The sequence below is a fragment of the Bubalus kerabau genome, chromosome 4 (genome assembly GCF_029407905.1).
Source record: "Bubalus kerabau isolate K-KA32 ecotype Philippines breed swamp buffalo chromosome 4, PCC_UOA_SB_1v2, whole genome shotgun sequence".
Classification (NCBI taxonomy): domain Eukaryota; kingdom Metazoa; phylum Chordata; class Mammalia; order Artiodactyla; family Bovidae; genus Bubalus; species Bubalus kerabau.
In genome coordinates, this window is record NC_073627.1 from 111,596,805 (window position 1) to 111,622,985 (window position 26,181).

At 42.6% G+C, this 26,181-nt stretch overlaps 1 protein-coding gene across 1 annotated transcript in view; it reads left to right on the top strand.

Moving 5' to 3' along the window:
* Positions 1–5,015: 5,015 nt before the first annotated feature.
* MAMDC2 (MAM domain containing 2) overlaps positions 5,016–26,181 on the top strand; it is a 159,753-nt gene continuing 138,587 nt past the window's right edge. Inside the window, exons 1-2 of the mRNA XM_055578287.1 lie at positions 5,016–5,379; positions 5,717–5,830. Of these exons, the coding sequence (XP_055434262.1) occupies positions 5,346–5,379; positions 5,717–5,830 (148 nt within the window). The 5' untranslated portion in view covers positions 5,016–5,345. The remainder of the gene's footprint in view (positions 5,380–5,716; positions 5,831–26,181) is intronic.

The window sequence follows — 26,181 nt, forward strand, 5'->3', positions numbered from 1 at the left end:
ACAAGCAACTCCTACATCTCAATTCCAGAAAAATAAACGACTCAATCAAAAAATGGGCCGAAGAACTAAATAGACATTTCTCCAAAGAAGACATACAGATGGCTAACAAACACATGAAAAGATGCTCAACATCACTCATTATCAGAGAAATGTGAATCAAATCCACAATGAGGTACCATTTCATGCCAGTCAGAATGGCTGCGATCCAAAAGTCTACAAGCGATAAATGCTGGAGAGGGTGTGGAGAAAAGGGAACCCTCTTACACTGTAGGTGGGAATGCAAACTAGCATAGCCACTATGGAGAACAGTATGGAGATTCCTTAAAAAACTGGAAATAGAACTGCCATATGACCCAGCAATCCCACTGCTGGGCATACACACCAAGGAAACCAGAAGGGAAAGAGACGCATGTACCCCAATGTTCATCACAGCACTGTTTATAATAGCCAGGACATGGAAGCAACCTAGATGTCCATCAGCAGATGAATGGATAAGAAAGCTGTGGTACATATACACAATGGAGTATTACTCAGCCATTAAAAAGAATACATTTGAATCAGTTCTAATGAGGTGGATGAAACTGGAGCCTATTATACAGAGTGAAGTAAGCCAGAAAGAAAAACACCAATACAGTATACTAACGCATATATATGGAATTTAGAAAGATGGTAACAATAACCCTGTATGCGAGACAGCAAAAGAGACACAGATGTATAGAACAGTCTTTTGGACTCAGTGGGAGAGGGCGAAGGTGCGATGATTTGGGAGAATGGCATTGAAACATGTATATAATAGGGGCTGGTGCACTGGGATGACCCAGAGGGATGGGATGGGGAGGGAGGTGGGAGAGGGGTTCAGGATGGGGAACACATGTACACCCGTGGCAGATTAATGTCAATGTATGGCAAAACCAATACAATATTGTAAAGTGAAAAAAAAACAGAAAAGAAAAATTTTTATGGGTGTATATATATATATATATATATATATATATAAAAACACCTGTGACTCCTGTGTCTTCTTGCATTGGCAGGCGTATTCTTTACCACTGAGCCTCCTGGGAAGCCCCATCTTATATGGACACTTGCCATTAATTTAGGCCCACCCCATTATCCAGGATTATCACGTCTCAAGATCCCTAACTTAATTACATCCATATGGCCCTCTTTCCAGATAAGGTCACATCCACACCTTCTAGGATGTAAACATGTCTTTTTAGGGGGCTATCATTCAACCCCCTATCCTACCTAATGTTTATCGAGTGCTTTCTAAAATCAGAGCTTTATGTGCAATATTTGATTATTCAATTAAGCTATATCTTGGAGAGAGAGGCCCAGGAAGTTCTTTCCTTGGGGCCTTATGCTGTTTTCCCAAGTCATGTGGCAGTGAATGGCCCTATGGCTTCGTGATTAGTGACAGAAGAAAGTGGGTTGACACATGTAATTTCTAGATTTTTCCAGATTCCCTCCTCGGCCCTCTCCATGTACAATATCTTTTCCCTTCTCTGTAAAATGTCTTCCAGAAAGGACTTGTCCCGGCTGCTGGGAGTGTTGTCATCAAACAGCCTTCCCCTATTAGCACCTTCAGGTTGGCCTCCATGAGGAGGGCTGCCTCATTGGAGTTCACTGTCCCAGTGTGGGCACATCGAGTGACAGATGGAGGCTGTGGTACAAAGAGCCGCGCCCTTTTAACCTAATGTAGGGTAAGTCAAATGGGCCATTTAAATCCCAAAATTTCTTGTGGGATCAGAAGGGCTTGAAGGGACTTGCATTTCGTTGTCCTTTCTCCCTGGGCCAAATCCTTCTTCCGCTTTCCACAGACGTGGAGCCCAGAGGCGCCCCCTAGTGAACATTCTCTGCACTAAACTCCAAGTCAGACCCTTGCTGCTCAGTTCCCAGGCTGTGCCCATGTCAAAGGGTCATTTGTTCTTGGGATCATGCAGTTATATGTGAAATAGAAACTTTACTCCAACTAATTTTGCACTTGTATGATTCAGTTTCTGTAGGTGGCAATAAATTATGTCACCTTTAAGTATAATATATCATATTTTTTAAATTTTTGGAGATATTTTTAGGGCTTTGCTGTTTTTCATTTTGTTAACACTGAGGACATGCAGATGAATATAAGGTAATCCTAAAGCTTTAAAAGATTCCATATGTACTTGGGGGAAAGGAACACTATTTTGATAGTTGCTGAAAATTTATTTAGTTGAAAATAGTGGTTTGAAGTTTCAACTGGATTCATATCTATCTTTAAATGTTTAAGTAACTTGATGAAACTGATATTTATCACCATCTGTGAGCAAGAAATTTAAAAAAAAGGACAAAGGAGACAGGTTACTGTACAGATTGAGAAGATGAGAAGATAGACTTTTGGAATAAATCTATCTGAGTTTGAATCTTATCTCTACCACTCGCTGTCACTGAACTCTGCATCTCAGTTTCCTCATCTATTAATGGTGATAATAATGATGCATACCCCCATAGAGTTTTGGAGAAAATTAGATACGATTATCTATCTAAAATATTTATTCTAGTAAGCATGATAACTGTAATTTATTATTATTAGGTACTTCCTGACATAAAGCATATAAATACACACACCAAGAAAATTTTAGATCATTTATGTCACTGCCTACAGAAAGCTCAAAACAAACAAAAAAACTTGTCTAAACATATTTTAAAAGGGTTTTTCTTATTAGAGAGAAGGCTTTTAAGTTTTCTTCTCCAGGTGACATTTGCGTCAAGACCTTGAGGTTGTGCAGGTGTGAGTCATGTGGCTATCCCAGGAAGATCATTTCAAACAGAGGGAATCAATTCAGTTCAGTCGCTCAGTTGTGTCCAACTCTTTGTGACCCCATGAATTGCAGCACGCCAGGCCTCCCTGTCCATCACCAACTCCCAGAGTTCACCCAAACTCACATCCATAGAGTCAGTGATGCCATCCAGCCATCTCATCCTCTGTCATCCCCTTCTCCTCCTGCCCCCAATCCCTCCCAGCATCAGGGTCTTTTCCAATATGTCAGCTCTTCACATGAGGTGGCCAAAGTATTGGAGTTTCAGCTTCAACATCTGTCCTTCCAATGAACACCCAGGACTGATCTCCTTTAGGATAGACTGGTTGGATCTCCTTGCAGTCCAAGGGACTCTCAGGAGTCTTCTCCAACACCACAGTTCAAAAGCATCAATTCTTCAGCACTCAGCTTTCTTCACAGTGCAACTCTCACACCCATACATGACTACTGGAAAAACCATAGCCTTGACTAGACAGACCTTTGTTGGCAAAGTAATGTCTCTGCTTTTGAATATGCTGTCTAGGTTGGTCATAACTTTCCTTCCAAGGAGTAAGTGTCTTTTAATTTCATGGCTGCAATCACCATCTGCAGTGCAAAATTATGAGAGGACAGCTAGACTGTGTTTAAGGACCAGTCAGGAGATTCATGTGGCTGGAGGGGACTAAGCATGGCAGATGAAGTTAGAGATATAAAGGGATAGGGACAGGTTCTGTAGACCTGGTAGGCCCTTGTGAAGATTTTGGGGTTTGCTAAGTAATTGATGGACTTGTTAGGAGTCTGGGGCCACAGAGTGACATGGCCCAATTTCTGTATTAAAGGGATGCCCTGACAACTGTGTTAAAAATGGAATGGAGGTGCACAAGGTGGAAGAAGCAAGAAGACCACCTTCCAGAAACTACTGTAGCATCCCTGGCAAACAGCAATGGCAGCTTCAGTCACCATGGGAATGGAGAATGGTCAATACCTACTACGTTTTGAATCCTGAACTGACAGAATTTGGTAATGTCCTGAGAAGAAGAGAAGAGTCAAGGATAACTCTTAAATATTTTTTCTGAGCAACTGAAAGGGAAAGTTTCCTTTAACTGAGATGAGGAAGATGCAGGGGAGTTAGTGGGCCATCTGGACTAGAAATGTCTGTTGGGGAGATATTGGGCTATAGGTGGTGTTTCAAACTATGAGACTGGATGAAATCACTGAGGAAGTGAGGAGAGAGGGCAACAGGAGTTGAAATAACAGAACTTGGAGGCAACTTAATATCCAAGGGGTCAGAGAGAGAAAGAAAGAAATAGCACGAAGACTGAAGAACAAAGAGAGTCTGGAAACCAAGTGGAAGCATGTGAGCAGGGCTCTGGTGGTTAAACAAGAGTTTGTTAGGCCAGTGGTCTTCAAAGTGCGGTTCCAGACTAGCAGTGTCAACAGATAGAAACTTGTGAGGAATGTGCAGAATTTTGCACCCTAAGCTTAATCTACTGAATCAGAAACTCTGATGCTGGGTTTCTGATTTACCTTAAGATTTAAGAACCATTGCCCTAGCCATATAGTTGCCTGCCCAATATTATAAACAGCATTAAGAAGACCCTCATCCCACCATCACCACTTTCTTTGCTGGAAGAAAATATTTTTAAAGACCCACTTAGTGCTTAAGGGAAATGTGTAGCCAGTGGGTATTAGGGAGGGAGTAACCCCCTCCCTAACATCACTACTCCCATCTCTCACGTCCCAATTTAGAAACTTTCTACTAATTTATCATGGCTCTTTGGAGAGGAGGAATGCCCCCATTTTAGGGACCGAGGTAATGCTGAGCACCAGGCATGCCAGACATTCCACGGCTAAATAAAAGTGTGTGTATGGGGGGTGGGTATTCCAAGGTTAGCATTAATGGGCCATAAATGCTGAACTCCTAGATATAAACCTTATTCCACGCAACAAAACACTTTCCAAATTTTCCTCTAGGTTTTCCAAAGAGAATTCACCCTTTTCCATCCTGAGGAAAAAAGGTTAAAATTATGGCCAGCGCTGCAGGACTGGCATTCCAGATAGAGAGAGGCTGTACCCAGAAATAAGCTGGTTCCCACTGCGGATGGGAGGGGCGGGGCGCCTCCAGCCCCAACTCATCCCGAGGGGCTCCTGGGACGCCTGCCCTCTCCAGCGGCTGACTTTGGTCCCATGCGTTAAGAATCCGAACCGTGTCACTGCCTCCCGACCTCTCCTGTCCCAGCCAGTCCTGGCTGGCTTTTCAAAAGTGTGCAGTTGTCTCCTCCCCGCCCAGCCCCATCCTCGCGCGGGACCAGCTGTGCGGCCGGCTTCACTTGGGACGCGAGCTGCCTCGCGGCTGCAGCTCAGCAAGCGCCGCTCCCAGTTCAGGCACCTTCAGCATTCCATTCGGCTCCCGAGCCGCGTTGCAAAGTTGGGCAGCTTCAAGTGCGCTTTGCCTCTGATTTCTCCCTCCCCCGGTTCGAGTTGCCCCTGCTTCCCACGCTCCTTCCACCCGGAGCAGCCTGTCCCGGCGGGCTGGCGGTTCGCTCCTCTGTCCAGTCCTCCTTCCCGACAATGCTGCTCAGGAGCGTCCTCCTGGCAGTGCAAGGTAAGGCCTGGACCCGGGGGCTATCCCCACGGGGCGTTCTCGTAATCCTCTCCCAATCCTGCAGCCTTGGTAGTCCAGCTTGCGGTCCTGGGCTGGGCCATCTAAGGGTGCCTACGGATAGCGTCTCAGCAGCCGTTAATGTCCCTCCTCAGCCCAGCGGCTGCGCACAGGTCCTGCAGTGGAAGCTCCAGGGGCGGGGGCGGCAGTAGCTCATCCCTCTCCCGCCCCATCTCGGACGCCTTCCTCCACTTTCACCAGGTAGTTCCCCGGGGTGCCCTGAGTTGCTGCCAACGCTCCCGAGACCCAGCCCGAATTGAAACCCGCTTTGTACCCACAGCCCTGCAGCTTGCCGGTGCCCTGGACCTGCCCGCTGGGTCCTGCACCTTCGAGGAGAACACCTGCGGCTTTGACTCGGTGTTCGAGTTCCTGCCGTGGATTTTAAATGAGGAAGGTAAGGGGCTCGTGCACAGGGGCCCAACCTGAACTTTTTTGGCTGGGTGGCTCTTTTGCGTGAAAGTGAAAGTTGCTCAATCGTATCCGACTCTTTGTGACCCCATGAACTATATAGTCCATGGAATTCTCTAGACCAGAATACTGGAGTGGGTAGCCTTTCCCTTCTCCAGGGGATTTTTCCCAACCCAGGGATCAAACCCAGGTCTCCCGCGTTGCAGGCGGATTCTTTACCAGCGGAGCCACAAGGGAAGCCCTTTCGCATGGATAATGTTATTATCTTGGAGTTACATACTCTCGGGAGAAAAAGTGTGTCATGGATCATCTTTCCAGTTCTCAGCTGTGCTGCATGAATGGCCAATGACGAGATGGGGGTTGGGTGGGGCGTCCTTTGTTTACCTGGCCCCTGGCGAGAAGCGCTGAGATTTCGCCCCTCCCCTCTACTCCCTAATGAAAGGGAGAAAGGGGACACAGCTGATGCTTGTCTCCCACCAGCTATGTGCCCTCTGCAGGTCAACAGGCTCTCTCGTCCTCAGTAGACACCTTTATGAGCTGGGCAAGTTGGGTGAGATAAGTTTTCCTTTCACCCTGCAGAAACGGTGGTGCTGTTCCTCTGTGATGGGACCTCAGTGTGAACCTCACATTTGTATTGTGCTTGACAGCGTTTTATTGCATGACATCATCCTCGTATTATTGTTGATTATATTCAGCACTTGGCAAAAGAGGAAACCAAGTCTATGGCTGTGTGTCTGAGGTTACTCAGCTGGCTTGCATTGGTCGTTGCCTCACCGCTCATACTGTTTGGGTTCTAGTGACAAAGTTTAAATGTGGGATCTTAAATGTGATACAGTTTTTTGCCCTTTATTTATTTAGGAAATATATATATATATACTTTTTTTTTTTTCCTACTTCTTTCCTTTCTTTTGCTTGTACCACCCCATTCAGAAGCCTGATGTCCCAGGTCACCAGGACTGGAAAATAGCCTCCTTTTAAAAACACCGCAGCATAAAAGAGCATAATCTCCTTCCCCTCTCAGTTGTCTTCAGGCCCCCAGCTTATCTAACCTCGCTGGAGAAGGTGGGGGCCCAGAACCCCTGCTCAGGGTGTATAAATTGTCATCACAGCTTTTCTGCCTCAGGCTTCTCCTTGGGGCTTTGCATATTTTAGCTTCTCTGATGTTGGCAGGGAGGTGATGTTAACCCCAGTTTCCAGAGGAGGGAATCTCAGTCTTAGAATGTTCAGACGACTGGCCCATGTACCAAGGTAGTCAGTGGCCAACTCTGAACTGACTAGATCAGGGAAAAAACAGGAGGAAACTACTCAGTAGTAAATGTTATTTATTGCCAACACTTGCTAAGTCTTCAGTACCAAATACTTAAGAATAGCTGCAAAAAAATCAATTCCTGATTTATTATTTGAGGAATTCCCACCTGGCTGATTGCCTTAGGGAAATCTCTTTCATCTCATCACCCTACTCCTTTCCCTGTTCTGATTGTGTGTGAAGCATGTCGAGCAATGGCCTGGGCCACACAGCGGGCTTTGGAGAGCATTATTCTCTAGCACAGTGCTTTAGCTGCATCAGAATTATCTGGGGTGGGGGTGGGAGTGGTATTAAAACACAGATTGCTGGGCCCCACCTCTGAGTTTCAGAGTCTGTGGGTCTGGAAGGGTGCTGAGAATTTGCTTACCTGGTAAGTACTCAGGTGATGTTGCTGGTCAGATCACACTTTGAGAACCACTGACCTTACACAACCCCCTACCTCTACTGGTGGCTCTGTGCAGGGCTAGGACCAGGGTAAAAGAGCCACTTGCATGACCTGAGAGTGAAAACCTCCTTCAATCTTGTGCCCTAGACAACCCTTTTGCTTCACCCTAGTCTGGCGCTGAGAAAAGGAAATCAGCATCACCCCTTAATCCAGGAGCCTCAGTCCTATGCCCCCATTGCCAGGCCTCTGTCAGGATGGTGGCCCCCTGGCAGCCTGCTCCTGGGTCAGTGGGCAGGCCACATCCCGCCACACTTGACTGCTGTCCAGACCCACAGGAAGTGCTCTCTGCTGAGCTGGCACCTCTGCACCAGTGGCAGTTAAACAGTGCCCCTCCAGGAAAACAGGAAGATGCTTATAGGGAAAGGTGATTGCGGTTTACAGCATATAATGACGGCACTGTTGCTTTCCTCTTTGCTTTCTTTCTAACATCTAACAGCCACTGCTTTCTGGCTCAAGGCTGGGACTCCTGGCTTGGCTGGGGGAAGGTCATTCAGTCGCCTCTGAGCATTCCTATGGGAGCAGGCCCATTAGGCTTCTGTCCTTACAGATCGTGTTTTTCAGTGGCCAGACTTGAACGTAGCAGTCCACTCCAGAGGTGCAGTGAGGTAGGTGTGTGCCAGCTGCCGTGGTTGCCTCCTGAGAAGCCATCACTAAGAATTTCTATTATAAGCCCATTGCTAGGTTGGTAAATTAAAGATAATGAAATTGTTCCAAGCTGAAATTTGGCAAGCTGTTTGCCAGCCTTTCTGCAAATTTACTGCCTCTGGCTGTAAAAACCCTTTGAAACTAGTTCCATCCACCTCTGTGTGTTGCATGGTAGCATAGAAAGCTGTAAGTTTCAGTGACTTTTGCCCACAAGAATTTGGAATGCAAACAGCACTTTCCTTGATGTCCTTGGTCAGTAGGTTAATTTATGGTGGAGCAATCAATGCTAAAGCCCAGTGAAGAGGGTTAAGTGGAGAAACAAATTTGCCAATTAGAATTTCATTCCCTGATAGCTCAGTCGGTAAAGAATCTGCCTACAATACAGGAGACCTGGGTTTGATTCCTGGGTCGGGAAGATACCCTAGAGAAGGGAATGGCAACCTACTCCAGTATTCTTGCCTGGGGAATCCCACGGACAGAGAAGCCTGGTGAGCTGCAGTCCATGGGGTCGCAAAGAGTCAGACACCACTGAGCAACTAACGCCTTTGCCTTTTTAGTACAGGAGATTCACATCAGGAGTTGTCTCAAAATACCTCCCAACTGTCCAAAATCGTATGTGAGGTCCACGCCTTTGATTTATTTAGTGTATTGGGTCTCTAAGCCTTTCCAGTTACAATTCCAGTGTCCCTAGCTCATGGCCATTTTGAAATATGCTTGATCTCCACTCACAGAATGGATGAGTTTTGACAAGGCAATGTGTTGACTTGATTGCCCTCCACCATGGAGGATGCCACTGGGGAACAGAGGATGGCATTAGAGTAGCTGAGCATGTACTGGAACCTGGTCTCATCTACTTTCCAGTTTTGGCAATGTGGCCTTGTTTTCTTGATTTACCTCCATGTTTTTGGTAGAATATTTTCATTTTCTCTCACTTGTCAAGGCAAGTGAGATTGTATCAGAATCAAACTTTGAAATTGCTTCTAAGTTTTAGGTTTGAATTAAATCCTGGAAAGAAGAAATCTATTTTATCCTATAAAAATCTTCATTCATTCATTATCTCAAAAAATCTTTATTTATTCAAGTTCAGAGAATATTGGAACCCCTTTAACAGTTGTCCTCAGCAGAAATCAAGATTGTCAGTTCCACTTGCCCAGTGCCAGCTGTGGGGGCTGAAGCCCTTCGGCTGAGGATTCTTGGAGACTGTAAAGTTGGCCTCACATCAGAATAGTCATGATTCAGATTATTCATTGGATGGATTTTGGCTTTGTTCTGATTTTTGGGCACCTCGGTTTAGTATCTTTAAGCTGGCTCTGTGAGGAAGTCATTGGAGGAACTGCAGGAGGAAGAGAGTAAAATCCAAATTCAGGTACTACTCCTTTATTAGAAGTTTGGGGCACTAAAGCACCCCAGAGAGTAAAGCAGATGTGGACATATGTCAGGTTATGAGGAGGTAAAAAAGGAAATTCAAAACACTTGTTTTGAGGAGGTGGTTTTTCCTACAACAGTGGGGGTCAAGGTTGGAGGAAATGCCTAATACAGGAAGAATTTGGGTGGTATTTGTACCTTGGAGCAAGTGATAGTATCTGTGGCAGGCTGGCCAGCTAGACGTTTGCCATAACCAAGGGGGTGAGAGTAGGGTGGTGGGGTGGTGGTAGAGTGTGCTGGAATCTCAGTGTAAGTACATGCCTGTTTCTCTTCCTGTCACCCTCCTTTCTTCACCAAACCCCTTACTTCTCTAAGGACACTTGCAGTCACTTGGTCAGCTGAGTTTCAGTTCTTTACTCAGTCATGTGCTAGTTATTATTAATAGTGATAAATCCTGCCGGATATTTCTTGAGGCCCAGCTAAAGCCAAAGTCTGGTCACAATCCCAAAGACCTTCCTGAAGGAGAAGGATCAGTCCTCCCTTTCTGCAGGTTATAGCTCTTTTCCTGATGCTGGGGGAATGGCTCAGCTTCCCACTCTGACATCACCCTGAGTTCATCCAGGCCATTCCCACCCTCTGGACCTGCTTGAACCTGCATCACCTCTGCTGGTTGGTCTCTTGACACCCTCTCTGCTGAAGCACAGCCCCTACGTTGTGAAAAGGCTGGGAGCAGCACAAGTCTGGGGTGTTCCCTGTATGCCTCTTGGAGAAACAGTCGACCCCAGGCCACATTCTTCCTGCAGTGCCACAAGGGATTCCTGGGCCCACCCAGGCTACTACTGATGTCCAGTCGAACCTGGCTCTTGTGAGCTGTGCCTAAGCATGGCCTTAGTTCTGCCCTGGCTCTGCCCACCATCCTAGATCCTAGGGCTGGGCCATAGAGTTCACCCAGTACAACCTCCTCATTTTATGGAGGAGCACACTGGGGCCCAGAAAGGCTCAGCATTAATCAGGCTCCATATTGATGCTGCTGGTGCCTTCTAGGAGGCCCCTGAGCTCTCAACCTCTCAGTTTTGGGGCATGTCCCTAACCCTTGGCCTTCATATCAATCTGAGTTCCCAGGTTGTCTTACATGGCTCCTCCACTTGGGACTTAACCTACCTGGACTGGTAATCTCTGCCTGCTCCTCCCTACCGTGACTCACTTCCCTGAACATAGGCTCTGTCTAGCCAGCCTTCTTCCTATCAAGGCCAACACCCAGTCTGGGTCTTCTCTACTCAGATTAGAATTGCTGAATGGGAAGTTGCTACCCAGTTCCTGGCCTAATCCCTAACAGGGTGTCCTGGATTTGGGATGTTTACTTTCTCATAATCATAGAAGTCAGCTATGGTCACAATATATTGGGAGGAAAAAGTAATCTCTTGTCATAGGACTTTCTGGTTTTATTGTCATCTTCAAATCTCTTAGCATGCAAGCAACGCCCATGTTTTATGACTTGCATTTTGGGATACGGTATTCATAAAAAATCCTGGTTCTTAAAATAACAGACCCTTTTAGGTAGGTCATCTCAGTAACAGTCCTAATTCTGTCTTATTAAATAGCATTTGAGTTTTAAGAAGTTGATTACAATGCATTTATGTTCATAGAAGTGGTGGGTATCTCAATGCATAAGATCAGCAGATAGTTGAATGTGTCTTGGGCATTTTGACATGGCATCACTGACTCAATGGACATAAGTTTGAGCAAGCTCTGGGAGTTGGTGATAGACAGGGAAGCCTGGCATGCTGCAGTCCATGGGGTCACAGAGTCGGACGCAACTGAGTGACTAAACTGTATTGAACTGAGAATTTTGGTTGGTCAACCCTGATTTTCACCTCTGCCAATTATCCCACCACTCTCCCTCAATTTCTCTTGTGTGTGTCTTAATCAACTCAGTCATATAAGTGTATTCATGCATTCAGATCTAGGCTCTTGGAGTGTTTGATTATATGTTTAATTTTATACGTATGTAGGTGTGTATGTGAAATACCTAGAGAAAGAAGATGGTACTGAACACAGGACGTATTGCTGGTGATAAATGAGGAAGTTATTTAAGAGCAAAGAACTTTCACAGCATATCAGAAATTTCTATCATATCCATTGTGTGTGTGTTCGGCTGCTTAGTCTTGTCCAACTCTTTGCAACCCCATGGACTGTAGCCTGCTAGTTTCCTTTGTCCAAGGAATTTTCCAGGCAAGAACACTGGAGTGGGTTGCTATTTCCTACTCCAGGGGATCTTCTGGACCCAGGGATTGAGCCTGCATCTCTTGTGTCTCCTGCATTGGCAGGTGGATTCTTTATCACTAAGCCACCTGGGAAGCCTATCATATCCATTAGGCCATACCTAATTAAGTAAAGCATAATGTCATACCTAATATCAACAAAGCACTCCTGACAAAAATAGAAATTTATAGAGAAATTCTTAGATCTATGCCAACGGTTCTCAGCTCTGACTGGACATTAAAATCACCTAAATTTTTCTTTAAAAATAGTCATACGCAGGCTCTACCACAAGAGATTCTGATTTACTTGACCACATACAGGGCCAGACCTGGCACTGTTAACAAACAGACATTAATAGATGAACAAACTCCCTAGGTGATTCTGATACGTGGCCAGGGTTGAGGACAGTGACCAGAAGAATGGCCAACTCCTCCTTCCTCTCCCCAGCCAGATGTAGAAAGAAGGAACGTGCTGTTACTAAGGATGCTTTAATGATTACCAATTGCCAATAGAATAAAGTACAAACTGCCTAGCTTGGCACTCAGGGTCCTTTGTAATTTACCCTCAATTATATTTTTACTCCTCCGTCCCGTTAATTCCCAACATGCTGTTCACTCAGTGAGCTCTTTAATTTCTCGCCTCCTTGCTCTATTTGTGCTGTTCTCTACATCCCTGTTATCTTGCTTTTTCATTCCCTGGCTCCATCCTGGCCTATTTAAATCTATTTGTGCTTTAATGTATGGCTCTTTTTTGAAACAGTCCTTGAGTTTCCCAAGTAAATAAACTTCTCCCTTTCCTCTTTGTTTTCCCTTCCCATGGCTCGCTTCACTTTCCACCTTGTAAATCTTCTTCTTAGTGTCTCCTTATTGGAGTCCCCACCTCTTCACCTCATCTGAGTTACGCTTTGAGAACAGGGATCACATACTTCCCACAGCACCTGAAAATGTGTGGTATCAACAAACATTTTGAATTTGATCAATCTCTAAAGCCCTTGTTGAGATCAATTTAAAAAAAAGTTTTTGACATTTTCCCCTGTAAAGAAAGAGGTTGTGTTTAATAATCCTTCCTACCATAAGACTTCAAAGACTTTGGAGTCTTCTGTTACAATTTCCAAATATAACAGTGAAACAGTATTTCAGTTTGCCTCACCAATACATGATCTGTTTCATCCCCGATGTACCAATGGACAAATAGCCCTTGGATTATTTACCCATCAGGACTGCCTGAGTCCTCTGATCCTCTACCATCACAAATAATCACAGTGTAACCTTGAGACTGACACTGATGGTCTAAAAAGTATTTTTGGCAAAAGATGATCAAACTTTGGACTAGCTATTGAGAGCTGTTGTTTCTAAGGAACTCACGTGGGAGACATTAATAGTACCCACCCTGATGGGTAAAAGCATACAGGGATATTTGTCTGCTCTTTCAAGAAAGGAATCTTCCATACTGATGTGACTTATGGAGAAATTCAGTGACATCTGCAAAGATATTTGCTTTTTCTACCTTGTGATACATTTATCTGTGTTTTTAGGGAAGGTTCTGAGTTTATGAATAAAATAAAACAAGTGGTATCATGCCATAATTTCATAGTATCATGAATGAATCATATGTTTTACAGAAAACACTTCTAAAGAATATTCATTCTGTCAATACATATTTGCATACCTACTATCCATCAGGCACTATGTTGGTTATTGGAGTACAGATAGTATATGGAATACATTCACAGTCCCTGCCATTTGCAGTCACCTTAGACCAACAGGAGCAAACACAAATCTGTAATTATGGTAGAGAGCAAAAGGAATTGTATACTAGCCCAGGATCTTCACTGCAAACAGCATAAGTAGACTGTTCAAATTAAGCACGAAAGAAGTTTATTGGAAGGGTATCAGCTCTTAGAATCAGCAGGAAGTCTAGAGATCTGCATTACATTTGGGCAAGAGTAAAGAGATATAATGTGTTGGCGAGATCCCACTGAAGGAACCATTTGTGTGACTTTGCCATGATTGTTTACTACGGCACCTCTGGACCTGCCTGTTCATTATCCTGTAGACAAGAAGCAGTGTGATGCAGCCTGCTCTCCAATTCAGTAGCTGAGAAAATGATTGATTTGAGGAAGACAAGATGATAATGGGAAGGCTAGATAGGGAACTTTGCAGTGGTCCAGCTAAGAGATGACGAGGCTTGAAATAGGAAAAAGGGAGTAGGGGTAAAAAGGAGAGTAAATAAAGCATCAGAACAGGGACTAATCTGGCAGGACTTGCTTATTGATTGGGTGGGAGTAATGAGTCAGATGGAGAGTGACTTCCAGATTTCTAGTTTGGGCAGACATATGTTTGAGGGTGTCAACAGTTGAAGAATTTCAAAAGGAAAATTGTATTAGAGTAGAAGAAGGTGTGTTCAATTCTGAGTTACCTGGGAAACATACATGTGGAGGTGTTGAGCAGGACTTTGATGCAAGAAGCTGAAAGTCAGGTACAGTCTGGGTAGGACTATTCCCACTATGGCTGTGGGAATCTTCAGTATAACGATGGTGGTTGAAACCTTGAGTATAGACAAGATCCCCCAAAGAGAATGTAGAAAGTGAAGACAGCAGGAAGCTGAAGGTGGAGCCTTAAATTCATGTTTAAGGATCAGGCATAGGAAGGAGATGGTGGAAAAAAGGAAACAGAAGGAACTCTAGACATAGAGGGGGAGAATTAAGAAAATACAGGACCACAGAAGCCAAAGGACTTTGTAGTGTCAAAAGGAGGAGATGATCAACAGGGCCCAGGGAAGCAGAGAGGTGGGCGCTCTACGACTTGTCTGTTGAAAATGACAGCTAGGTGCTCGCATGAGTGCAGTGTCAGCAAAGTGCTCAGGACAGACCCTACATGCCCTGGTGGAAGAATGAAGGGAGAATGTTGACAGTGAAGTTCTCAGCAAAGAAGTTCAATGTTCCGTCTTTCTTAGAAAGAGGTTTAACGATACCTCGGAAGAAACCTGTGATGAAAGAGTTTTTGTTTTTCTTTTCCTTGTTTCTTAGGAAGACTTGTGCTTGTTTGTAGAGAGGAAAGGATTAGTCAAGAAAGAAGGTTCAGGAGAGAGCAGGACTTCCTCACTAGCCCTACACTAGACCCAGTTTCCACTTTGGCAATTTGGAAACCTCAAGAATATTTCTTTTTCTAAAATAAAAAAATATTTATTTATTTATTTTTGGCTGCATCAGGTCTTCGTTGCAGCATGCGGGATCTTTCATTGTGGTGCGCGGGTTTCTCTAGTTCTGTCACAGTCTTAACTGCCCCGCAGTATGTGGGATCTTAGTTCCCTGACCAGGGATCAAAGCAAGGTGGATTCTTAACCACTGGACCACCAGGGAAGTCCCAAGAACATACAGATTTCTTCAACTGGCATAACCCAAGAACCCTCCAATGAGTGGCTTGATAACATTTGTATCAGCTTCAAAATGTGTGACATTTTATTCCTATTGTAAATGTAGAGGATATAGGAAACTGGGCTTAATCTGTGGTAGTTAGGATGCATCCTGGAACTTACTTAATAAAAAGCAAAACCAAACCTTTAGAAGTTACAGAATGTTTGGGTATTAGGAAACTTTAACAGCATAGCATATTGTATTTCTGTATTAGGAATGGTTCCCAGTGAGAAGTGTGAAGCGATACCTAGTGAAACGGTTACACGATAGCTTCCTATGCCGCCATGGTTTGTGATAGGTGGCATATCATGGTGCCTGTCTAGTACATTTATTGTCATTGTCTGTAACCATCATGACAACCAACCATCCCGGAGGTGGTTATTATCAACATTTTACAGATGTGGAAGTAGGAGACACAGAGACATGGAGTAACATGCCTAGCGCAATACAGAGAGTCAGGATGTGGACCCAAGCACATCCAACTCAAAAGACTTGAGCCTCACTGGACCTTCCCATCAGAATAGGATGATACCTTCATACTTCCAGAGGTCACCGCCATGGAAGTCAGACCTGAAAGATTCATGCTTCCCTAGAGACAGTGGGAATCCTCTGCAAAATGCTCATGGTGTCCCAGCATTCCCACTCTGCCCTGGGTTTCAGGCCCAGCTTACAGCCAGCATGCCTGCTATATGGTAGTAAGCCTTTGGAATCAAGCCAAGATAGGGAAATATACTTTTACTTATTTTTTCCATAATAGATTATAAAGTTTAATTTTGGAACCATTTGAAGGATTCTCTTCTTGGTCCTCAGCATAATCTTGGCAGAGAACTTCAGGGAAAATTTACAACTTGACCTAAAATACTTTGGCAGTCTTAAGGAATACTCCTCAACTTCAAATTCATCTATTCCTACTGTGAACAAATTAAAAGAGTACACAGATAGATGTGTTTTTGCAAGCCAGTTGCCCCACTACACGAGCACTTTGGTACTTATTCCATTACTCTTAACAGAATGGCAATATTGCTATCCAGCAGCATTATACAATATCGTGATATATAACTTAGCTCTACGCTCAGAAAAATTTCCATTCCTTATTTGAAAAACTTTTGCCTCACTGCCAAAGACAGCTGAAGTGTTATTTGGGGCCATGCTTGTAATGAAGATGACTTTAATATGCTTTAACTTCACCGAGAAGCTGCATTCTTGGCTTACCAATGTTTTATGACTAAAACCATATTGTCTGATACCATAACTTAATGTTTTCTTTTTTAAGCTTCTGCAGATTTCTTCTAATTTTGACTTGATGAAAAAAATGGGTAATAGACTGGAGTGTGTTTAAATTGTTTTGTGACTCTGCATTAGCCCGTTTTAAAATATAAGCTTTATGGAAAGCCTTTGGTTTTCCACTATAAATCCTGAAAATTGGGAATAAGCATATGAAAATCTTTTTCCTTTTCCACAAATTCTGTTGCAGAAAATGTGAGTTATGCATTGGTAACTTTTTTTTTTTCCTTTGAGAAAACACTGAAAAGTAGAACCTTTTGAACTCACATTTAAAAAGCTCTAATATATCATAGGTTACATGTTATTTTTGAAGATTTTCATCTTTGTTGTCAACATGAAATAGTCAATAACCTACCTACATGTGGTTCTTTACTGAATCAGTTCAGTTCAGTTCCGTCGCTCAGTCATGTCTGACTCTTTGCGACCCCATGAACCGCAGCACGCCAGGCCTCCCTGTCCATCACCAACTCCTGGAGTTCACCCAAACCCATGTCCATTGAGTCAGTGATGCCATCCAACCATCTCATCCTCTGTCATCCCCTTCTCCTCCTGCCCTCAATCTTTCCCAGCATCAGGGTCTTTTCAAATGAGTCAGCTCTGAATATTGTATAATAAAAGAGAAATTATATTGAAGATAACATACCTGAAGATGCATAGTATTGTCATGGGTTTTAATTTGTTTTTTTTTTTTTTTTTGTCATTGAGGTGTAGTTCACATACAGTACTATATCAGTTTAAGGGGTATAATGTAATGATTTGACTTACATATGTATCATGAAATGATTACCGCAGTAAGATTAGTAAACACTCATCATCTCATATCGAATCAAAATAACAGGTAAAGAAAAAAAAATTTTTTCCTTGTGGTGTAAACACTTAGGATTTACTGTTTTAACTTTCCTGTGTAACATAGCAACAGCACTAATTATACCTATGCTGCACATTACAAGTACTTTATCTTGTAACTGGAAGTTTGTACCTTTTGACCGTGTGTGTGTTTATTCACCAAGTCATGTCCAACTCTTTGGGACCCCATGGACTGCGGTATGCCAGGCCTCCATGTCCCTCACCATCTCTTAGAGTTTGCCCAAGTTCATGCCCATTGAATTGGTGATGCCATCCAACCATCTCATCCTCTGTCACCCCCTTCTCCTTTTGCCTTCAATCGTTCCCAACATCAGGGTCTTTTCCAGTGAGTCAGCTGTTCGAATCAGATGGCCAAAGTATTGGAGCTTCAGCTTCAGCATCAGTCCTTGCAGTGAATATTCAGGGTTGATTGTCTTTGAAAGTGAAAGTGAAAGTCGCCCTTAAGGATTGACCATTTTGATCTCTTTGCTATCCAAGGGACTCTCCAGAGTCTTCTCCAGAATCGCAGTTCAAAAGCATCAATTCTTTGGCGCTCTGGCTTCTTTATGGTCCTACTGCCACATTCGTACATGACCAGTGGAGAGACCGTAACCTTTGGTGGCAGTGATGACTTGGCCTTTTAATACACTGCCTAGGTTTGACTACCTTCACCTAACTCCTCCTCCCTCCCAAACCCCACCTCTGGTGACTGCAAATCTAGTCTCCTTTTCTATGAGTTTGTTTTTTGAAGTATAATTGACCTGCAACACTATGTGATTTCCTGTTGCACAACATAGTGATTTGATATTTTTTATATTAGAAAATGATCACCACAGTAAGTCTAGTTACCATCTGCCACTATACATACATATTACAGTATTATTTACTGTATTCTATACAGTGTACTTCCCAGGTGGTGCTAGTGGTAAAGAGTCTGCCTACCAATTCAGGAGGTGTAACAGACACAGTTTTTATCCCTGGGTCAGGAAGATCCCCTGGAGAAGGGATAGGCCAACCCACTCCAGTATTCTTGCCTGGAGAATCCCATCCCATGGACAGAGGAGCCTGGGGGGCTACAGTCCTTAGGGTTGCAGAGTCAGACATGACTGAAGTGACTTAGCCTGCACTCTACACTCTGCATTTCATCCCCATGACTTATTTGTTTTGTAACTGAAAGTTTGTACCTCTTAATCTCCCTCGCCTATTTCACTCATTCTCCTACCTCTCTCCCCTGTGACAACCACCTGTTAGTTCTGTGTATCTATAAATCGGTTTCTATTTTGTTAGGTTTATTCATTTTTTTATTTCGATTCCACATATAGGTGAAATCATATGGTATTTTTCTGTTTTATTTCACTTATTATAATATCCTCCAGGTCCATCCATATTGTCACATACAGCATAATTTTATTCTTTTTTATGACTGAGTAGTATTCCATTTTGTATACACCACATCTCCTTTATCCATTCATCTATTGATGGGCACTTAGGTTGCTTCCATATCTTGGATACTAGGCATGCATGTTTCATTTTTAATCTTGCACTTGTAAAATAGGACTTATTTGCTTTCCATACACATAAACTCTAAAGAGTGTTCTGTAAAATGAGACTCTGAAAGCTATAGAGCATAAATCCCAGGTTTTTAAACCACCCCCATTATAAAAAAGCATATCAATAATTATCAATGATGTCATGTTCAATTTTGATCCAAATGGGCCTCTTGTCTGTCAAGTATGTTATTAAGCAACTTTTGGGAGAGGATGAAGGCAACCTGTTTGCTTCATAACAGCTGAAAACGGACAGCTTAGTTGTCAAAAAGTTTCTCGGTCTCTCAGAATATCTCTCATGCCTCTTGCCTTTCTACGAACTCAGCTACTCACAATAAAAATTGCTGGGAGATGAAAAGGGTGTGAAATGGTTTATATTTTTAATTAATTCCATTCATTTGTCATTTTGGCAGGCAGGAAGTCATTCACAAGTTTGCGACAATATTCTGTCATAAAATAAGTTTGGACACATTAATGGGTAATCTCTTGCTGAGCATAATATTAGCCTAGTAGTCTAAGATTTCTTAGAAAATTAATGGGTCTTGGAAAAATAGATAACACTCACCATCATTCTATCCAAATGTGCAGTGAATCGTGGCATGCACAGTAGCCACTGAATTTAACACTCAAGTGATTTAAGAACTTTTTGTTAGAAACATTGGACAAAGGAGAGTAAACAGCAGAGACTGAGTTCCAATCTCTTTTAGCCTTGATCACCAGTCACCAGCTGAATGACTTGCCATCAAGGTTTCCCTAGCCAGGCACTGAGGATGATGACTGGTGTATTTTATTTAAATATTTTGAAGAATGGATTCATCAATGATCATTTTTTTTTAATGTTTACCCATAGATCTCTTTTCAAAAGGAGTTTCTAAAACTCAAAGACCATTTGCAAGCATTTACTGAGCACTAGGTGAATGTGTTGGCATTGAGCCAAAAGACCCAGTAGATGAATAATGATAACTATTTTATCCAACACTTATTGGGCAGTTCTTATATACCAAGCACTTTGCTAGATGCCTTGCATGTATAATCTCACTGAATTCTTACAATGACCCAATGAGAAGATACTCACTACAGATGAAGAAACTGGGATTTAGAGGTTTTTTTTTTTTAAACATTCCCAAAGTCACAGAGCAGGTAAATGATGGAGCCTGGATTTTAACCTACATTTCTCTCCAAAGACTGGGAAAAGAATCATTCTGCCAGTTTATTTCCACACTCTCCCTTAACATGGAGCCTCAGAGGATCTTTGGGATAGAAATAATAATGAAACTTATAAATAGCTAACTCTTAAATATTCATCTATATACTATTCTATGTTTGATGTTATTAACTAATTTAATTGTCCCAACAGCTTAATGAGTTGAGTCTTATTTTCATTCTCATTTTAGGGTTAAGGAAAGTGAGGCATCCACAGGTAACATACCTGTGGTCACAGGGATCCCAGGTGGCAACACTATATTTTGTAACACGTCTTCTGGTTCCAGTCTGTGTTCTGTGAAGGATATAGCAATTATAATATTCTTTTTTTTCCCACTGCACTTTGAGGTGAGAAACTTTTCTCCTTAAGTTCTGATGTGAATGACTAAGAGAACCATGTAAGGATATTCTTTCAGATTCTTTCATACACAAGGGCCCTATCACCAAATAAATTCTAATCTGAAGAAATTTTTAATCATTTCTTTTCTTTAAAAATGGCATGGGACCCTGGGACAACAGAAGAATTCCTGCCTGGTTCCAAGTTCTAAATGAGGTTACGATGGGAACTCCTGTGAGAGTCTCATACTCCAAGCACCCCCATGACTGCCCTGCATTCTCTGGACAAATTCCAGTAGAATTTATGTTCCTTGATAATCTTATGGTCTTGTTTTGAAAATATGTCAAGTAGCCTCATACAAAAAAAAAAAGAAATAGAAGTGTAATATTTGTCTTCTTGGGTTATGGAACAAGGAGCTCAAATCAATAGGGATATAAGCAGGAGATACTATATAAGCAGAAAGACAATGAAAATCCCTCATCCTTGGAACAAAGGCAACAAATGGCCCCCTGATAAAACTTACTTTGTAACTTAGCTAAAGAAATACATGCATCTCAGTCTCGAGGTTTTCGGTTTTTCTTTTCAGTCATGACTACATATTTATTTGTTTACTTTTTAATGTCTAATTACTTTTTTAAAAATTTTATTGAAGTACAGTTGATTTACAATGTTGTGTTAATTTCTTCTGTACAGCAAAGTACTCAGTTATACATATATATGTAGAGAGAGATACAGAGATTCTTTTTCATATTCTTTTCCCCTACGGTCTGTCACAGGATATTGTATACAGTTCCCTGTGCTATCCAGTAGGATACTGGTGTTTATCCATCCTGTATATAACAGTTTGCCTCTGCTACTCCCAAACTCCCACTCCTTCCCTCCGCTCCCCCACCTGCTGCCATTCCTTGGCTACCCCAAGTCTGTTCTCTATATCTGTGAGTCTGTTACTGTTTCATAGATATGTTGATTTGTGTCATATTCTAGATTCCACATACAAGTGATATTCGGTTTTGAGTTTTGACTGAAAATATAAAAACTTATGAGTAGTCGGCAGTGAAAGCACAGGCCTAGACAGTTGATCAATGAGTTTATATCTGTCTATAAAATGCAAGGGCCTGATGGACATTATACTAAGAGGCTCAGTATTCAATTCTTGGATAATTGGTCAGTTATTTATGTGGTGCTATAATATATAGTATGGAAAATTACTTGTCAATGAGATCCTCAGGCATGAAATAATAATAATGACCATTTAGTCTCTATGCTGAAGATACTATGGCCATGTTATCTCCAAATCCTATTATAATTTTATATGATCCATGTGGCCATCTCCATTTTAAAGACACAGCTGCTGAGAACCAGCAAGGTGACTCAGCCTGCCCCAGATCACACAGCCATAGCAGGATAGGGTCCAGGTCTGTCTGTGCCAAAGCCAGTGTCTGTTCCATTGTCTTGCCATTGGGTGTCTGGCACTGGATTTGATGCTGCAGGGGCTTCCAAAGAAGGGCAACACCTAACTTCTGCCTTCTAGAAGGAGTAGGATTCCAGCCTCTCCGAAGTTGACTGTTTTGACAACTTCTTCTCCCAAACCAGCCTCTCTTCCTCTTGACCTTTGCCATCATCCATCATGAACGTCTCTCCCAAACTCCACTAGGACCAGGGATTGCTTTGTGCTCCCTAGTACCTGACCTCATCATGGTTAGACATTTAGGGAGGGCTTATTAGACTCAATGGTGAAAGTGAAAGTCACTCAGTTGTGTCCGACTCTTTGTGACCCCTTGGACTATACAGTCCATGGAATTCTGTAGGCCAGAATACTGGAGTGGGTAGCCTTTCTCTTCTTCAGTGGATTTTCCCAACCCAGGGGTCAAACCCAGGTCTCCCACATTGCAGGCAGATTCTTTACAAGCTGAGCCACAAGGGAAGCCCAAGAATACTGGAGTGGGTAGCCTATCCCTTCTCTAACAGCTCTTCCTGACCCAGGAATCAAACCAGGGTCTCCTGCATTGCTGATGGATTCTTTACCAACTGAGTTATCAGGAAGCAGTTCCACTCATCTTTCTCCCTCCCTTCCTGTATTCTCAGCTTTCATGATGCTCTCCCATTTTTGCTCCCTCCTGCTGGTTCTCAGTCATTTATGTTGCTCTTCCAAACCTAAAATTCAGTCTTTTAGGGAACCTGGTGTCATTATCACAAATCAACATCATGTCCCACTTTCCAAAGCCAGCTTTGGTAAAGTTCAAGTGGAGAGAAAGCTTTTGCCCACTAGTTCTTTTGGTCCTCAATCCTTAAAAACAGATTTCTTCATCCTTTCTCCAGGGACAGTGTGATGACTCATAGTTCTGTTAGTTGAAAGAAATGCTTACAAGCCTCAACAGTTCTGTCCCCATGAAGCCTGCCCTCCCATACCTAATACCAATTCACAAGATCCTTTACTGGTACTCAGGGCGCTGATCAATAAAATAGGTGGGAATGTGCTGTAGTGCCATTTCCTACTCTGGAACCCTCTTCCCTCAGACCTTGATATAGCTGTCTCCTTATCATCATCCCAGCCTCAGCTGAAATGTTGCCCTCTTCCCAGAGCACCCCAGTTCCCATTTGACCTCCCTCATGGTCACTACCACATTGCCCAAATTTAATTCGCTTTGTAGCACTGATATTTTTCTTATTTATCTAATCAAATATTTATTGTCTGCCAACACTGTTAAACTCTAAGCTTTGCGATAGCAAGGAAACTGTCTCACTTGTGTCACTGTGGATTCTCCCATACCCAACACAGTGTCTACGACCAGACAGAAACTCAATAAATATTTGATAAGTGGATGAACCAATCTTAGTCACCGTGGAACTTCTGCCTTGGAAATGTACAAAGGCCAACACATTATCAGGATTTGTTGAATGAAAAGAAATCCCAGATGAGCCTGGGCATCACAGAGACATTCTGTGCAAGTGATGCGACTATCTCTAGGATGTGTCTAGGCAGAGATGTCACATAGAACAGGTGAATTTTTCAGTTACATTTTGGTGCTGCTCTTACAGAGCTACTGACTTTCTCTTTGTCTGCCCATCGGAGTGAGTGTTCTACTGGGAGAACAGAGATTTCTCACCCAGATACAGGATAGTATTTTCTTCTTTTAACAAATGTAGTCAGCAATTTGTGGAACACAAAAAAAAAGATATGGAAGAACATTTAAAAACTAAATTCTAAAACATTGCCCAAACAGGAATAAGAAGCGTGCATGTGCCCATGTGTGAACAACAAATCTTTAGTTAGTCTGTGGTGTGAGAATAACTTTTCAGAACACTAGCTAGTTTCTCCTGGTACCGGTTGTGTGTGAATTATTCAAGCAACTGTTGTAACTTTCTTCTCTTCCCCTAATATCAGCCAAGCTGATACCTGAAATCTATCATGGTAATCAGACTCCAGATAACATGGAAAAGATTTTCCCTTATCACAGATTTATATTTTAAGATCCCAAAACACAAACCTCAGTGTGGAGCCCCTGAAGCAGTTTGAAAAGAAATTAATAAATAGTGGACATGAAGTCTGCCCATAGCTCTCATATATTCTTGTAAAAATGCACACAGCATGTTGCATCTCTCCACCTTCTCTCTCTGGAGGTATGTGATAACCAGTATCACAACCAAAGTTTTAGATTTGTGTTCTCCAGGCCCATTTGGAATCATGAGTACAGATCTTTGTCATTTATTGTGGGCCCGTGTGTGCTTTACTCATTTCATCTTATAGTCATCCTCTGAGGTAGGTGGCATTCCCTCTATTTCACAGTTGAGGAAATGGAAGTCTCTAGTGGCTAAGCGGTCTGCCTGATGTCACATAGCTAGAAGTGGCAGGACTGTGCAGGTATCATGATATCTACCCTATCATAGCACTCCCATAGCCCTGGCAGTATTTTCAAACCTCTCTTCAAGCACTTGAAAAGAAAGTGAAAATGTTAGTTGCTCAGACATGTCCAACTCTTTGCAACAGCATGGGCTGTAGCCCTCTGGGCTCCTCTGTCCATGGGGTTTTCCAGGCAAGACTACTGGAGTGGGTTGCTATTCCCTTCTCCTAGGGATCTTCCCCACCCAGGGATTGAACCCAGGTCTCCTGCATTGCAGGCAAAGCACCTATCACTCTCGTTTCATTGGCTTTATTCAAGAATTTATCTTTTCCCTTCTATTATGCTTCCCTGGTGCCTCAGACCATAAAGAATCTGCCTGCAGTGCAGGAGACCCAGGTTTCATTCTTGGGTCAGGAAGATCCCCTGGAGAAGGGAATAGCTACTCACTCCAGTATTCTTGCCTGGAGAATTCCAGAGACAGAGGAACCTGGCTGGCTAAAGCCCATGGGGTTGCAAAGAATTGGACACAACTGAACGACTAAACCTTTCACTAGAAATTAGCATTCATGTCTCTTCCTTCTCTTAATCCTCTATATACCTTACCAAATGCTCTGCACATAATAAACCAGGGCAGGGGGGAAGTTAATGAGGCACTCACTTTGAGTGTAAAAGTTAAGGGAACACTCAAAAAACACAATCATCAAAACATTATTTACTTATATATTTTTTAAAGCTGTTTTTATCTTTTGGCCCTTTACACGTTGCTCCAATTCTCCGTCCCCACTTCTGGTGATCACCAATCTCTTCTTTATGTCTGTGAGCCTGTTTTTTTCCCCTTACATTTCACATATAACAGCAATCACATGGTATGGTACTTGTCTTTCTCTGTCTGACTTACTTAACATAATACCCTCAAGGTCTATTCATATTGTTTCAAACGGCAAGATTGTATTCTTTTTATGGCTCAATACTGTTCCATTGTGTATGAATATATGTGTATATATGTACAAGGGTTCCTTTTTCTCCACATCCTTGTCAATACTTGTCATCTATGGTCTTTTTGATTATAGCTACTCTGATAAGTGTGAGGTGATAGTGCTTTATGGTTTTGATTTTCATTTCCCTTATAACTAATGATGTTGAGCATCTTTTCATGTACCAGTTGGCCATCTGTATGTCTTCTTTGGAAAAAAAATGTCTATTTTGAAAATGTAAAATTAATACAAAAATTTCATGATGAACAAAATATTAAAATTTAAATAGAGCCTATTATACAGAGTGAAGTAAGTCAGAAACAGAAATATAAGTATCGTATACTGACACAAAACATATGGAATCTAAAAAGCTGACACTGATAAATTTATTTTTAGGGCAGCAATGGAGAAACAGGCAATAGGGAACAGACCTATGGACCTGGTGAGGGGAGGAGAGGAGGGAGAAGGGGAGATATATGGAGAAAGTAACATTGAAATTTACAACACCGTATGTAAAATAGATAGCCAATGGGAATTTGCTGTATGATTCAGGGAACTCAAACAGGGGCTCTGTGACGGGCTGAAGGGTGGGATGGGGAGGGAGATGGGACGGATGTCCGGGAGGGAGGGGACATGGGTGTACCTATGGCTGATTCTTGTTGATGTATGACAGAAAACCACAAAATTCTGTTCATTTTTATGCCAATAAAAGATTTTGAAATTTTAAAAAAATTTAAATTAAGATAGGCCCTGATCCTGAACTTGGCCTCCCTTGCTTAGTCCCAACCCTGTAAGAGCTCTTAAAATATACTCAATGAATGGATTGTAGAATTGGTGTTTGGCTTACATGAGCTAAGTGTGGCATT